This window comes from Hypanus sabinus, chromosome 14 (assembly GCF_030144855.1).
Source record: "Hypanus sabinus isolate sHypSab1 chromosome 14, sHypSab1.hap1, whole genome shotgun sequence".
NCBI classification, from domain to species: domain Eukaryota; kingdom Metazoa; phylum Chordata; class Chondrichthyes; order Myliobatiformes; family Dasyatidae; genus Hypanus; species Hypanus sabinus.
Window position 1 is genome coordinate 52018048 of NC_082719.1, and position 16321 is coordinate 52034368.

Sequence of the window (16321 nt, forward strand, 5' to 3'; positions counted from 1 at the left end):
ATTGTGGCATCCCTGAACAGTGTAGAGGAAACACTCAGCTCAAGCCTAGAACACCAATGTCTCCTGAGGTACCATGAGAGCTCATTCATATTGTCACAGTAAAAAGCCAGATGTCTTCCCTCTTATAAGATTGGATCAAATCTTCAATAAAGCAAATATTTCAATGAATTGTAGATCACAAAATACATTACAAATCTTGGAGAAACTGGATGGACATTTGGGAATTTGCAGCAAGAATAATCTTAATCCCAGACCTTCTATTTTCATGTTTATTATTCTTATTCACAGAATATTTTCTAACCACAAATTTAACTGCTAAGCTGGCACTCGTTAGCTACAGAGCAGTTGCTTGAAGTTTCTGCAGTTTTCTGTACCATGTGTTACATTTGTGAATAATTTGTGGGATTTTTGAATCTGCCTTAATGCTCCTTGTTTTATGTTCTTAGCAACAGTCTCATTCAGTAGCTGTTGTGTTGTTGTTAGCAATGTTGTTCAACTTCTCAGACCCCATGCCTGCAGTCCACCAACTTGCCCCTATCCTCAGTTACTGCTGTGGATATTTAATGATGGACAGGAGATTCAAGTCTTACTGATTTGAAAGGTAAAAGGACATAAAAGAACTGACTCCTAAACTCCCCATGAAGACTTCCTAACGGGATGCCAACTTCCTAAAGGGACATAAAGAAACTTAACAAAGCCCAGTGCTAATAATGTGAGCCCTCCATTGCACTCAGAGTAACTAACTCATATTGGAAGAGCTCTACTGTCTTTCTGGAAGATTCAGTTGAATGCTTTCAAGATGTCAGCTGAGAGTTTGATCAATGAGTAGAATTCTCAGGCTAGAGATTCTAGTAAACACATTCCACCCTGCACCTTACTTCAAGACCCCTCCTTCCTTCTTCACAGCCTCTCCAATCATTGGCCAGGTTGTAAGAAGCAAACTGAAGTCTTTCCTCTCATGTTCAACAACCCCCCCCCCCCCCGGAAAAAAATAATTAGGTGCTTTGGAAGACTTGAGTCCCAGCAGAACCCTCCTTCTCAGCTGCTCTTTCAAATCACAATGGCCACCACTTGGAGCTACTGGAAGAATTGAAATCCTGCAGTGAGGGGAAAATTCCAGCTGGGCAAAGAACAGTCACTCAGCAACCTGGAACTTGCCTATGTGATGGACTTAGTAGCAGATCTGTGGATAACTAGGCCTGAACTGCAAATGACTGCAATGCTTACACCACCCACTTCCATTCTGTCAGCAAAAAGAAAATCTACATTACTATATCACTTCAATATCCATAAGCAGGTTCCTATTTCTAGTTTCTCAAAATTTGATGCCCTTATTATTGTGTAGTGAGATTTACAAAAGGAAACTTATAATTACTTTTGGCCAGTTATAGAAAGAAATGAGTCCTTATTTTGCTCAGTGGTCCTTTAGGAACCTTGTGTTTTTGCTCAAATGTGTTGCCAAATGGGTGATTGAAGAAAAAACAAAGGCCACAATTAATTTATCTTTTTTTTCCATTTATTTTGTGCCAAAAGCATTCAGCTGCATTCATTCAGGATGTTTTGGAGCTGCCAAGCGAATCCTGTCACGACTGTCATGGAAACTGCAACGGAAGTAGATCGGTGATAAGCAGATGAACCCGTCTTTCAAAGACTTGGACAAAAAACAGCCTTGATAGAAAAACATCTTTACTAAAGGGATCATTCAATCCCTTTGAAACATATGCTTCAGGGATGTGACATCACAACAAAAAAGCAGCTGTTCCACACTTGATGTTCTATACTCCGCAAGGTTTTTATATTCATTCTATTCATGGTTTTTGTACCATATGGAAGTTATTTTTTTCTTGTTTACAAATAATTAAAATTACACTTTGAGGCACAATATTAGAACTAAAAGTGTAGTTGAATTCAAATCACCAAGCCCCTTAAATCTTGCGTTCATTTTCTCAATTTTCCATTGTGTTTCTTTGAAAAAGGTTACCTGAAACACAAAGAATTAACCTTGCAGAAAAGAGAATGCCTTTGTGTGTGAATACACGTTTTTCTTATCACTGTATATATTTTCCTTTGATGTGGTTATCATCTAAAGTTGGAGTGAAAGTTTCATCAACGTTCATATATTTTTCATATTTTTGAAAAAAATTACTTTAGCTCAGTAATGATCTGCATTTTTTGTGGTCGCTGTGCAGTATGGGATGTGGTGCAGTAAATTATATTGACATATTGAAGTTGGCTGTTGGTCACGGACTTGGCAAGAGCAATGGTTTGACAGCCAAGTGAACTTGCCTGTTGTCTCTGAGATTCTACTAGGTCAAATGAATCATTTGGTTTGACCTTTTTCTGTCTTCTTCATGGTGGATTGTTGAGATGTAAGATGGATGTGAATTACAACATTTGTGCATTTAACAAATGGGTCAAAGTCCAAGATAGGCCTCAGAGACTTGTGCTTATGCCTGCTTGGTCCACTCAATGCAATGAGCACAATAGTGCCTGTCAATTTTAAAATTTACATCTTGGCAATATGCGACCCTTACACATAAGCGTGTGACTTAGATACGTGTAGATTGTTCACTGATCAGAATGGATCATGTTGGATTTGGGCTGTATCTCCCCCTACGTACTCAAAGTGTCTGGGTCCTTCCTAGTTATTACTGTGAGTTTGATTGGTTTGAGGCAAAGTAACTTGAACATTTGTTCAAATGCTCATGTGATGTTCCAGTATGTCTCAAGTTTCCAAGCTGATGTCAGACAATTAGGATCGTTTGAATGATGAAATGCTTGAACATTTAGAGTATGCACGTTGACACGTGGATTTCTTTGTTTTCCTTCATTTGCTGATGTTAATGTGCTGTGGTGAGTTTACTTATCCCAGTGTTACAGAGGATGGATGAACTGTTAATCCTTACAGGGAGGCTCACAGGATGCCAAATGCAATTATATTTTCAGTCTAGCTTTCAAAAAAAACATGTCCCAATTCAGCCTCTTAAAACTAAACAATGAACTTTCAGCCTTGTCCTAGTGTCATCGGTTCAACCGGATTATTAGTTGGAAAGAGGAAACATTACCTTTTCCCATTGCACAGCGAATTTCCTGTTCAGTGTTGAGAACCTGCCTCGCTAACATTCATGATGTGCCTCTGTCCTGTTTCAGCCTTTTCTCATGTCAGCAACATGTGGGAGATAGTTTAAGAGAGGGAAATAACAGGGTAGTTTGAAGGCAGGGGGGGGAAAAAAGAAAACCTTTTCCCCGTGGAGAAGCTGTGTTTGAACCAGACCCGAATGAATGGGATGAACATCTTTCCCTTTCTGCCTCAATGGCCATCCAGGGTCCTGATTGAAAGGCATTTGGCTGTTCTCAGTCAAACTCCCTGCAGAGACAAGTTCGCAGCTGCACCAATTTGCTCTTCAGAGTGGCACTAATTAGCGCTGAAAAGTAGTGAAATCCTAGTGATCTTCAGAAACTACCTACGTATTTTAGTTTGAGTTTCCCATTCGAAAGAGTTCACTGTAAATAAAATATTATTATGTTGGCTTCCCTTTATCACTAAAAAGCAAGCACTTCGCTGATCTGTACTGGAGCAGGAACTATGATAAAGGTTAAGGATATAAATCAAGTGTGGATTGAAAAATATTGCCCAGCTGGGTTAGACTTTCACCTTCTGTAATTGTAGGCAGGAAGACTTAGGAAAATACACACATCCCCTTGAATCATCAATAACACTGAGCTGTAATCGGATGCTGCATCATGAAAAACCCATCCAAAGTACTCCTTAAGCCATTTTTAAAAATGGTTTTAGTTTTATATTATGTCAGTGTTTCAGAATCATACCTTGTGCTACACAAGGAATGTAAACAGGGGAATTGCTAGGAATTTGTCTTTGTCTGCTTGTGGGGAAAACTCGAAACAGAGCAACAATGGTCAAAGACACTTGGGTGAATACAGTTCAAATCAAGACAAAGTCACCCTTCATATAGATTTTTCACCTGACATTGTTGTTTGGTCATGCTCTTCCATTCCTCTCTGATTTCTTCTTGCCTCCTTCTTCGCTTGTGATTACAAGGGAGGCAAGTGTTCTTGTCACACAGCTCCGCTGAATTAGGTTCAATACTGACCTCGGGTATTGACGGTGTGGAGTTTGCACGTTCTCCCCATTTCCACATGGGTTTCTCTTGGGTGTTGTAACTTTCTCCCAAAATTCCAAGCACTTGCTTATAGGGTGATTAGCCACTGTAATTTGCCCCCAGCGTATTTGAGCGGCAGGACAACAGGATGGGGGAAGGGATTGAAAGGCTTGGGAGGAAGAACCGGTTGCAGGGAGATCAATGAGGCATTGAGACGGATGGATGTCCTCTGAGAGACAGCACAGAATTGATAGGCCGAATGTCCTCCTTGCAAGTAAAAAAAAAACCTGGCTGTTCAACTTTTCTGATCCTTCAGCTTCTATTCATGGCTCTTCTTATACATGATACATTTTAGTCTGCTAGAATCTATTACAATAATATTTTGCATGTTAATAAAACTGCAAATGAGGCAGGTTTAGTTCTCAGGGAAGGGATCCTCAATCAGTAAATCAATAATCTTTATTTGCATTGACCTATTGAAGGCTTTCATTAACAACATGCTAATTAGTTATGGATTCCTTTCAGGAGTTTTAGTTACAAGTTCTGTAAAATTTGTTATACAGTAATTGACAATATTTTCTGTTCAGAAAATAGATGCAAATGGGTCAGGGAGGGAAGGCTGGGAAAATACAGGCTAATGACATCCTCTGAAAAGGTCTCCAATCCTGGCCTGCTTTATCTTCTGAATTTAATCATTGGCTATTAGACTATCTAAATCCTAAACTGTGGAATTTATCACATTCTGACCCGGCAATTGAAAATTTAATCTGTTTTCTTATTTGGTGTCAAAGTTTTCTTTGATAATGTTCCTCGGAAGTACTTAAGGTGATTTTTCTGTGTAAGTTGCAAAAGTACAAGTTGTTTTGGACAGTACATTTATTGATTTGATCAAACATACTGATTATGTATTGATGTGTTTATTTCTGGAACAACTGGATTATATATTTGCAAATTCCAAAATTTTTTTATCATTCTGAACTGAGTCTTGTAGTATGAGTAAAGACTACAGTAATATTGAAAAAAGAGGCACAAACACTGGCACTGAGCGATACGCTCAGTGGCCTCTTTATTAGGTACACCTGCGTACTTGCTCGCTAATGCAAGTATCTAATCAGTCAATCATGTAGAAGCACTCAAAGCATAAAACCATGTAGACATGGTCAAGAGGATCAGTTGTTCTTCATTCCAAACATCGAAATGTTGAAGAAATGTGGTCTAATTGACTTTGACCCTGGATTGATTGTTGGTGACAAACAGGGTGGTTTGAGTATCCCAGAAACTGTTGATCTGTCAGCATTTTCATGCACAACAGTCTCTAAAGCTTACAGAGAAAGGTACGATAAACAATGATTGAGTGGCACGTGGCCAAGTGGTTAAGGCATTTGTCTAGTGGTCTGAAGGTCGCTAGTTTGAGCCTTTGCTGAGGCTGCGTGTGTGTCCTTGAACAAGGCACTTAATCACACATTGACACCGGTGCCAAGCTGTATGGGTCCTAATGCCCTTCCCTTGAACATCATCAGTGGCATGGAGAGGGGAGACTTGCAGCATGGGCAACTGCTGGTCTTCCATACAACCCTGCCCAAGCTTGGAAAGTTTCTAGGGTGCAAATCCATGGTCTATCGAGACTAACGGAGACCTACTACTATGAAAAACAAAAATAAAACTTTCAGTGAGTAGCAGTTCAAAAATGAGTGAGGTTAGAGGAGAATGGCCAAACAGGTTCAAGCTGACAGTGACTCAAATAACCAAATATTACCATAACGGTGTGCAGAAGAGCATTTCTGAATGCACAGCACATTGAACCTTGAAGTGGATGGGGTGCAGAAGCAGATGACCACGAACATACAGCAGGCACTAGTAAAGTGGCCACTGAGTGTACGTGTAACATTAAATATAGATTAAATTACAATTCACATGATTGTTTTTTTTCCCATATTGCATATGCAAGATTGTGAAGGAGTAGCATTGGGAGTAGAGTTTGGTGGGTGGTTAGTAGCAGAATGGAAATCCCCATGTCTGGGTCTTTTGAGTCATAATTGACTGGAAATTGGATTGCATAACACAACTTTTTGTTAAAGCTGTGTGCTGCAACTTACATGAAAAGTAGAGACTGAATGTGGAGCTGAATTTCCTTGTGATTGCAAATTATTTTCTGGCTTGCTGCATAGTGATCATTTCTTTGCTGGTGATGATTGATTTCTGAGGCTGCTTTCCAATGAATCTGAATCAGGTTTCTTGTCATTGACATGTATCATGAAATGTGTTTTCTCTTTGCAGCAGTACAGTGCAAAACATAGAGAATTACTAGATTAACAGACATAAATAAATAGCACAAAAAGGGAATACTGGGTTCATGGACTAGAAACCTAATGGCAGAGAGGAAGAAACTGTTCCTAAAACATTGAGTATGTGTTTTCAGGCTCCTGTACCTTGTCCCTGATGGCAGTAACGAGTAGAGGGCACGTCCTGGTCGGTGGGGGACCTTCGGACTATTGGTGTCATTTTAAGGCATTGTCTTTTGAAAATACCCTGGATGCTAAGGGGGATAGTAGCCATGATGGAGCTGGTTGAGTTTACAACCCTCTGCAGCTTTTCCTGATCCTGTACATAGGCCCCTCCAAACCAGTAGGAATGGCAGCTTCAGTTGTGTAGGCCATGGGTGTATATTAGCAACATCTCACTGATGCCATGGCCCTTTTAGTTCTAGAAATTTACTACCAATGACGATTCTGGGCCATCTCGTCAGAATGCTCAGGTTAAAATAGGGCCAGGCTTTCAAACTGTAAGATAACAGCAACAACAGAATAACTCTGACTCCAAAGACAAACCCAACAGTTGCTTCATGTAACTCACTAGCTGGCTCTGCTTCCAACACCACCAACCCTCCAACAGTATTGCTAAACACTACAAGAGTACAAAGGTTACAGGTCAAAGACTATTTAAATAAACATTGTGGTGCAGTCTGGTTCAGGCTGAAGGAGTTTCAGAGGACATCCAAGTTACAGTGAATCATTGTTTTGTTAGATAAATGTTTAAATTGCAACAATACTCTGTAGGCTAAGTCTTTATGGTATCCAAGTCTTTATGGTATCCAAATCAAGTCTGCCTGTTGGCTTCCTTCAGATTTGACAGAAAGTCCCCACTCATAATTAATGAGATACAAATATACAGTGGCATGCAAAAGTTTGGGCACCCTTTGTCAAAATTTCTGTTACTATGAATAGTTAAGTGAGTAGAAGATGAAATGATCTCCGAAAGCCATAAAGTTAAAGATGAAACATTCTTTTCAGCATTTTAAGCAAGATTAGTATATTATTTTTGTTTTGTACAATTTTAGAGTGAAAAAAAGGAAAGGAGCACCATGCAGAAGTCTGGGCACCCCAAGAGATTTAAGCTCTCAGATAACTTACCAAGATCTCAGAAATTAATTAGTTTGTTATGGCTATGGCTTGTTCACAATCATCATTAGGAAAGGCCAGGTGATGCAAATTTCAAAGCTTTATAAATACCCTGACTCTTCAAACCTTGTCCCAATGACCAGCAGCCATGGGCTCCTTGAAGCAGCTGCCTAGCACTCTGAAAATTAAAATAAATGATGTCCACAAAGCAGGAGAAGGCTATAAGAAGATAGCAAAGTGCTTTCAGATAGCTGTTTCCTCAGTTCGTAATGTAATTTAAAAATGGCAGTTAACAGGAATGGTGGAGGTCAAGTTGAGGTTTGGAAGACCAAGAAAATTTTCCGAGAGAACTGCTCGTAGGATTCCTGGAAAGGCAAATCAAAACCCCTGTTTAACTGCAAAAGACCTTCAGGAAGATTTAGCAGACTCTGGAGTGGTGGTGCACTGTTCTACTGTGCAGCGACACCTGCACAAATATGACCTTCATGGAAGAGTCATCAGAAGAAAACCTTTCCTGCGTCCTCACCACAAAATTCAGCGTCAGAAGTTTGCAAAGGAACATCTAAACAAGCCTGATGCATTTTGGAAACAAGTCCTGTGGATTGATGAAGTTAAAATAGAACTTTTTGGCCTCAATAAGCAAAGGTATGTTTGGAGAAAAAAAGGGTGCAGAATTTCATGAAAAGAACACCTCTCCAACTGTTAAGCACTGGGTGGATTGATCATGCTTTGGGCTTGTGTTGCAGTCAGTGGCTTGGGGAACATTTTGCTTGCAGAGGGAAGAATGAATTTAATTAAATACCAGCAAATTCTAGAAGTAAACATCACACCATCTGTAAAAAAGCTGAAGATGAAAAGAGGATGGCTTCTACAACAGGATAATGATCCTAAACACACCTCAAAATCTACAATGGACTACCTCAAGGCTCAAGCTGAAGGTTTTGTCATGGCCCTCACAGTCCCCCGACTCAACATCATCGAAAATCTGTGGATAGACCTCAAAAGAGCAGTGCATGCAAGACGGCCCAAGAATCTCACAGAACTAGAAGCTTTCTGCAAGGAAGAATGGGTCAAAATCTCCTGAACAAGAATTGAAAGACTCTTAGCTGGCTACAGAAAGCACTTACAAGCTGTGATACTTGCCAAAAGGGGTGTTACTAAGTACTGACCATGCAGGGTGCCCAAACTTTTGCTTCGGGCCCTTTTCCTTTTCTGTTATTCTGAAATTGTAAAAGATGGAAATAAAATGTAATCTTGCTTAAAATATTAAAGGAATGTGTCATCTTTAACTTTATGCCTTTTGGAAATCAGGTCATCTTTTACTCGCTTACCTATTCACAGTAACAGAAATTTTGACCGGGGTGCCCAAACTTCTGCATGGCACTGAATATTACACCATTTCATGATAAGGCGAGACGTAATTAAGGTGAATACAATAATGAGAACTTCAATAGAGTAAATAAAAATGTTTTCCTTTAGCATTGGGTTGAAAATCCAGAGACGCAGATTTAATGTAATCAGTACAAGGATGAACGGAGAAATGAGGAAATGCTTTGATACCTAGTGGGTCGTAAGATTTGACATTCAGCCCCTGAGAGTGTGGTAGAGGTAGAAGTCCTCACCCACATATAAATGATCCTGGAATTTGTGCTTTAAGAGCTGTAATCCAGTGGCCCTGATCTCACACATCATGAAGACCCTAGATAGACTGGTCCTGGCTCACCCCTGACCCCTGGTCAGATCAGCCCTCGATCCCCTGTAGTTTGCCTCCCAGGATCATTACACATTGGAGTCGATGATGCTGCCATCTACCTGCTGAAAAGAGCCTACTCTCATTTGAATGAGCAGTGCAGCTCTGTGAGGATCATACTTTTTGATTTCTCAAGTGCCTTCAATACCATACAGTCCCTATTGCTGGGGGAAAAGCTCCATTCAATGCAGGTTGGCACTTCCATTTGTATCCTGGGTAATGGAGCCCCTGACTGGCAGACAACAGTTTTCGCAGCTTCAGAGCTGTGTGTCAGACATGGCTATAAGCGTCACTGGAGCCCCACAGGGTTCCCTTCCTGTTTACCCTGTATACCTCAGACTTCAGATACAACACTGGGTCATGTCACCTGCAGAAATTCTCTGATGACTCAACAGTAGCTGGGTGTATAAAGGGAAGACAGGAGAGTGAATACAGAGCCCTGCTGGAGGATTTTGTCAAATGTTGCAAGCTGAATCATCTGCTGCTCAACATCAGTAAGACAAGGGAGATGGTGATGGACTTTAGGAAGACTAAGTCTGTACTGTTCCCAGTTACTATTGATGGTGAGGATGTGGATGTGATGAGAATCTACAAGTACCTGGGGGAGCACTTAGATGACAGAATTGAGTGGAACACCAACAAGAGGCTGTGTACAAGTAGGGCCAGGGTCGCTTCTGCCTCCTGAGGAGGCTGAGGTCCTTTGGAGTGTGCAGGCCTCTCCTTCACACATTCTTCACACGTTCACACGTGTCAACAGTATAGTCTTCTATGCAGTGGTGTGCTGGGGAAATGGCATCAACATGGGTGATGCCAACAGGCTCAATAAACTGATTAGAAAGGCTGACACCGTTATAGGAGTCAAACTGGACACACTGGAGGCTGTGGTAGAACAAAGGACCCTCCGGAAAATCCTGGCATTTCTGGACAATGTTTCTCACCCTCTCCTTGCCACCTTTGCTGAACAGAGGAGCTCTTTCAGTAACAGACTAAGACAAATGCGATGCTGTAAAGAGCGCTATATGAAGTTATTCTCACCCTCAGCCATTAGGCTCTACAATGAGTCAACCTACAGCTGGAGAAATGATGACCCTCTCCTGTTAGACTGTTTGAGGTAACTTATTTTGTATTTATTCTTCTTACTTTTCTTCTAATATTGTACATCTGTGAACTTGAAATGTTACTGTGACACTGTAATTTCCTTTGGAATCAATAAAGTATCTATCTATCTCTCTACAGGGCTACAGACAAAGTACTGGAAAGAGGCCGAGTAGGTCTTTTTAATTGCGGTAGAAACAATGTGCCAAATGGCCTTCTGAGTGTAAATGTGTGCTTCTCTGTGAATCAATGTTCTCATCCCATTCTCTTTTGAACACCTTGACTTAATGTGCTTCAACAACCTTTGAGAGCAGATTGCAGATCTTAACTATGCTGCATAGCATAAAAATGTCCTTTGATTGTAAAGACTCATTGTCATAAATCATGTAAACAGGACCTTCATCCCAACCCACCCATACCTGCCAATCTATCTATGCTAATTCTGTTTGTCTGTGTTTGGCCATTATCACTCTAAACTTTCCCATCCATGTACCTATTAAAGTGTCTCTTAAATGCTGTAATTGTACCTGCATCTCCCGTTTCCACTGGTAGCTCACTTATATGCCCACAACTCTATGATCCCATCAGATCCCCTTTAAATCCTTCCACCCTCACCTTAGACCTTTGCTTTCTAATTCTAGACTCTCCTTCGCTAGGAAGTAAGTCTGTGACTTTCTACTCTGTCCACGTCTCTCAGAATTTTATAAATCTCCCTTGGCCTACAGTAAAAACAGTATCAGCCTATCAACTTGAGGCCTCCAGTCCAGGGAATAAGCCTGTGCATCTTCTCTTCCTCTTGCCTGGCAACTGGAATTAGTAGCAGCTTCTCTATATTCAGCCTGTCGATCAGAGCTCTTTGCTCTGAGGAGAACAACCTTAGATTCTTCAGTCAAACCAAATGATTAAAGTCCTCATTCAGCCAAGAATGCTTTCCTTCTTCAGAGCTTAAACATCAAATTATGTGTTTCACAGAAAGTTTCAGTGTTCTGGTTCCAATCGTTAAAACTTCTCGGTCGATTCCTATTTATCCAAGCAGGAGAAGCACACAGATTTTGACAGGAAAATGGGTGGGTGGGTATATTAATCCTGTTCCTGTGCTTGGACATGATCCTTCGGGGAGCACTTTCAAACTCCTGCTAAATAAACAGCACACCTGTCCTTGCTCTTCCATATTTTACACCGTTGGGCCCCCACAGTCCCTCAGCACTAGAGCTGCACAACTGTCCTCCGTGGGTGGTTCAGTGACTGGACACTTTGGCCATCTGTTTTCTCACAGGTTTGATGCTCTCTGTCGCTTGTGAGCCCATGGGCTGTTTGGCTCATTTGCCTAATTACTTGAGCATCTTGTATTCTTGATTAAGAAACAAAACTTGCGGATCACTTGGAACAGATTCCAGAAACATTAAACCTCACAGGTCCTCATAATGGAAATGCACTGGGCCCACACACTGATTTTGCCTCTGGTGCTAATCTTTTTACCTTTGCAGCCTCTTCTCAACATCATGTCTGTGGCCCTCATACAGAAGTGGTCAGTGCAGTGGTCAGGCAACTGGGCTGCACGTGATAGAAATCAAATCAAACACCCACACATGAACTATTGTGGTGGCCTTCTGCTTGTATTATTAAAGTCATTTTTTCCACTCTTTATAAATATATTTAGATACAATTATTCTGAGTACTGGTGCTCCACAACATGGAGTACTCAGTCCCCTACACTATTCCCTGTACCCTCATGGCTAGATTTTTCTCGAAGTCCATCTACAAGTTTGCAGATGATACTACCATAGAGAGTTGCAATACTGGAAAGCGATTGAGAGCTTACTGACATGGTGTCATCATAACAACCTTTCTCTCAATGTCAACAAAGCAAAAGAGCTGATCAATGACTTTGGCAAGTGGGGTGGGGGAGGGAGTGTGACATGTTCCTGCCTACATCAATGGTGTTGAGGTTCCAAATGTTGAGAGCTTTAAGTTCCTCGGAGTGAACACCTCCAACGGCTTGTCCTGCTCCAACCACGTTGATATCAGAGTTAAGAAAGCTCACTAATGCCTCCATTTCCTCTGAAATTTAGCAGGTTCCTGCTGACCTTTAAACTTTTCATTGGTGTACCATGGAACCCATTCTATCCAGCAGCAGAACAGTTTTGTTTGTGCAACTGCTCTGTCCATGACTGCGAGAAACTGCTGAGAGTTGTGGGCACACCTCAGCACACCACAGAAACCAGTCTCCCCTCTGTGGACTCCTCCATTCTTCCTGCTGCCTCAGTAACGCAGCCAGTATAGCCAAGGTCCTCACCATCCCCCAACCCCCACATTCTCTCTTCTTGACTCTCCCATCAGGCAAAAAAATACAAAAATCTGAAAGCACGTAGCACCAGGCTTAAAGACAGCTTCTATCCCACTGTTATCAGACTCTCGAATGGACCTCTTGTGTGATATGATTGACACTTTACCTTACAATCTACCTCGTTATGATCTTCCAGCTTACTGTTTACCTGTACTGCACTTTCTCTCAGCTTTTACACTTGGTTATTGTTTTGACTTGTTCTTTCTCAATGCACTGTGCAACAAGCTGATCTGCATGAACAATATTTAAGGCAAACTTTTAACTGTATCATAGTACATGCATAAATAAAAAAACCAATACTAATATCAATACATCTGATAACCAGAGATATTTAGAAATAATTTTAAAAAGTTTGAACAATTCCAAAAAATAACATCCACATTATACAGAAAATTAGTCAAAAACATGAATGTTGATTCAAATAAAACAAGACACTTTATTTATATTTTTAGTGAAAGTAGACAACCCCATTCAAATAAATGAGTTTGGAGAGGGAGTAAGAGGTTAGATGCATTGGTTCCTTAGATTCATAGTGACAAGCCAGCTGTCTCTGGCTGGCATTTGTCCATGGAAACTCTGGCTATAGGAAGCAGGAACCCTCCCAACACATTTTGCTGTCCACATAAATAATACCCTGATACTAATTGTTGGTAAACTGCCAAGGGTTTTTACCCATAATTTCTTCCAAATCAGCTACAGATTTCAGGTATCAAACTAGTGCACCTAAAAACAAACTGTGCTGCGCTATAGATTAAGCTAGGAAAGTACAAGCAGTTCTCACCAAGGGATGGTAAACTATTTGAGCAATGGTTCTTTATTCCACTTAAAAAAACAACTTGTTAACTAAAATCGTCTTGTATCTGATAAGTACACTGCAATACCTCATGTGAAAATCTGAGCCCTTGATAAGGAGATTAAAGTTGCTTGGTTAAACTAGAGTTCAAAAATAAACTAACCAATAATTTCACTTGGCTGTCCTTCTCCTACCTGCTTACAGGTGGAGGCTAATGAGCAAAGTTCCAGAGGTTAGGGCAACAAAGTAGTGATCGTGGGAGGCAGAGGAGTGGCCATGGAATTGCTTCGAGTCTTTAGACTGGGCTGTGTTCAAGGACTCTTCTGTGGATCTGAATGGATACACACTGGATGTCCTGGACTTTATTAAAACAGTTTAGATGACTCTGCCCCCACAAAATCATTCAGAGCTTTCCCCAACCAGAAGCCCTGGATGAGCCATGAGATCTGCAATCTGCTGAGGCATTCAAATCTGGCGACCAAGAAAGTTACAAGAGGTCCAGCTATGATCTCTGGAAAGCAATCTTATGGGTGAAGTGGCAATTCCAGACCCAACCTGAATGAATGAAGGATGCTCAATATCTTGACTACTATCTCCTCTTTACAAAGTGCATCAAGTGATAAAAGGAGACAACAGGGGTTGGCTTTCAGGTGAGCTCAATGCCTTCTATGCTCGCTTTGACCATTAAAACATGGAGGAACCATAACAAACTCGCATAGTTCCTAATGACCCTGTGATTTCAGTCTCTGAGGCTGAGGTGAACCCACGATAAGCACCTGGCCCAGATGGGGTACCGGGCTGAGTACTAAAGACCTGTGCTGATGAGCTGACTGGAGTGTTCACTGAGATCTTTAGCCTTTTGTTTGGCAGTCTAAGGTACCCAACTGCTCAAGCAGCTTCAGTTATGCCTAAGAAGAACGTGGTAACATGCCTCAATACCTATCATCCAGTAGCACTTAAATCCACAGTAATTAAGTGAGAGCTTGGTGATGAAACTTATCAACTCCAGCCTGAGAAGTGACTTAAATCCACTCCAATTTACCTATCAACAGGTCCACCGTAGATGGCATTTCATTGGCTCTTCATTCAACCCTGGAACATCTGGACAGCAAAGATGCATTTATCAGGATGCTTTTTATCGACTACAGCTTGGCATTGAATTACTCCCTCAAGATTAATCAGTAAGTTTCAAGACCTGGGCCTCAATACCTCCTTGTGCAATTGTATCCTGGATTTCCTCACTTGCAGACCACAATCAGTTCAGATTGGCATCCACAATCTCCATCACCAAAGGTGCACCACAGGGCTGTGTGCTTAGCCTCCTGCTCTAAGCACTTTACACTCGTGACCATCTGGCTAAGCATAGCTCCAATCCCATATTCAAGGTTGCTGATTCAAGAATCAACATATAGGAAGGAGATTGAAAATCTGGCTGAGTGTTGCCACAACAACGATCAGTGTCTGTAAGAGCTGATTATTGACTTCAGGAGGAGGAAACCGGAGGAACCAGCCTTTATGTGAGGGATCAGAAGTGGAGAGGATCGGCAATTTTAAATTCCTTGGTGTTATCATTTCAATGGAGCTATTCTGGGCCTAACATATAAGTGCAATTACAAAGAAAGCATGGCAGTATCTCTACTTTCTTAGGAGCTTGCAAAAGTTCTGAATGATGTCTGAAACTTTGACAAACTTCTACAGATGTGTGGTGGAGAGTATATTGACTAGTTGCATCTCTGCCTGGTGTGGAAGCACCAATGCCCTTGAATGGAAAATCCCACAAGAAGTAATGGATACAGCCCAGTCCATCGCAGGTAAAGCCCTCCTCACAATTGAGCGTATCTACATGAAATGCTGTGGCAGGAAAACAGCATTCATCATCAGGAACCCCCACCACCCAGGCCATGCTCTCTTCTTGCTGTTGTCATCAAGAAGAAGGTACAGGAGCCTCAGGACCTACACCACCAGGTTCAGAAACAGTTATTACATCTCAACCATCAGGCTCTTGAGCCAAAGGGGATAACTTCACTTGCCCCATCATTGAAAGGTTCCCACAGCCTATAGACTCACTTTCAAGGACTCCTTATATCAAGTTATTGATATTTATTGCTTATTTGATATTATTATTATTATTATTATTATTATTATTATTATTATTATTATTATTATTATTATTATTATTATTATTATTATTATTATTATTATTAATTTTTTCTCAGCCCAAGCTGTTAAAACCTGAGGCAGAGCAGAGCACATTCATTTCTCAACTGCTACAAACTTTTGGACTATTCTAGTTTTTACTATTGTGGCTTTCTGAAGATTTACTATGTAGGCCTAATTGCTTAATTTCATTGCATAGTGACGTTGGGAAGATACCAGATGTAAATATTATTATTATAACAATGTATACCTTATTTATGCTCCAGAGTCTTTCACTTTCCTCTTTGAATTCAGCACATTTCTGGTGTTTTTCACTTGTTGATCTCTGTCAGTTCTGTGTGTTTGGTATGACTGTATCTATTAAATAAACTGTTCTTGCTTGTTTATCCTGGGTGATTTTATCTGGATGGTTGCTATAATGGATCAGTCATGATATAATTTGTGGTATTCTGATTCTAAAACTAGATCCGGCCTGTATTTATAGTAAGGTGTGAGTTCATATATGAGTTTGTATTTTAAAACAAGATTTTGATGAATGATGTTTGCCACTTGATTATATCTGTGTAAGTAATCAGATTGAGTTAAACTACTACAAAATCCTGTAATGTGTTGGATTGTTTCTGCTTTTTCTCAGCATTTTCTACATTTATCATCCTGAAT

General features: G+C 40.7%; 1 protein-coding gene across 6 annotated transcripts in view; it reads left to right on the forward strand.

Annotated features, from left to right (window-relative positions):
• spata18 (spermatogenesis associated 18) overlaps positions 1–15571 on the forward strand; it is a 103349-nt gene extending 87778 nt beyond the window's left edge. For 2 of the 6 annotated variants that reach the window (XM_059989191.1, XM_059989188.1), the window contains one exon: positions 1534–2209. In XM_059989191.1, coding sequence (XP_059845174.1) covers positions 1534–1624 — 91 coding nt within the window. In that variant the 3' untranslated portion in view covers positions 1625–2209. Of the gene's footprint in view, positions 1–1533; positions 2212–14556 lie in introns of those variants that run through there. The other 4 variants (XR_009515659.1, XM_059989186.1, XM_059989182.1 and 1 more) reach the window with 4 other exon arrangements.
• The last annotated feature ends 750 nt before the right edge of the window (positions 15572–16321 follow it).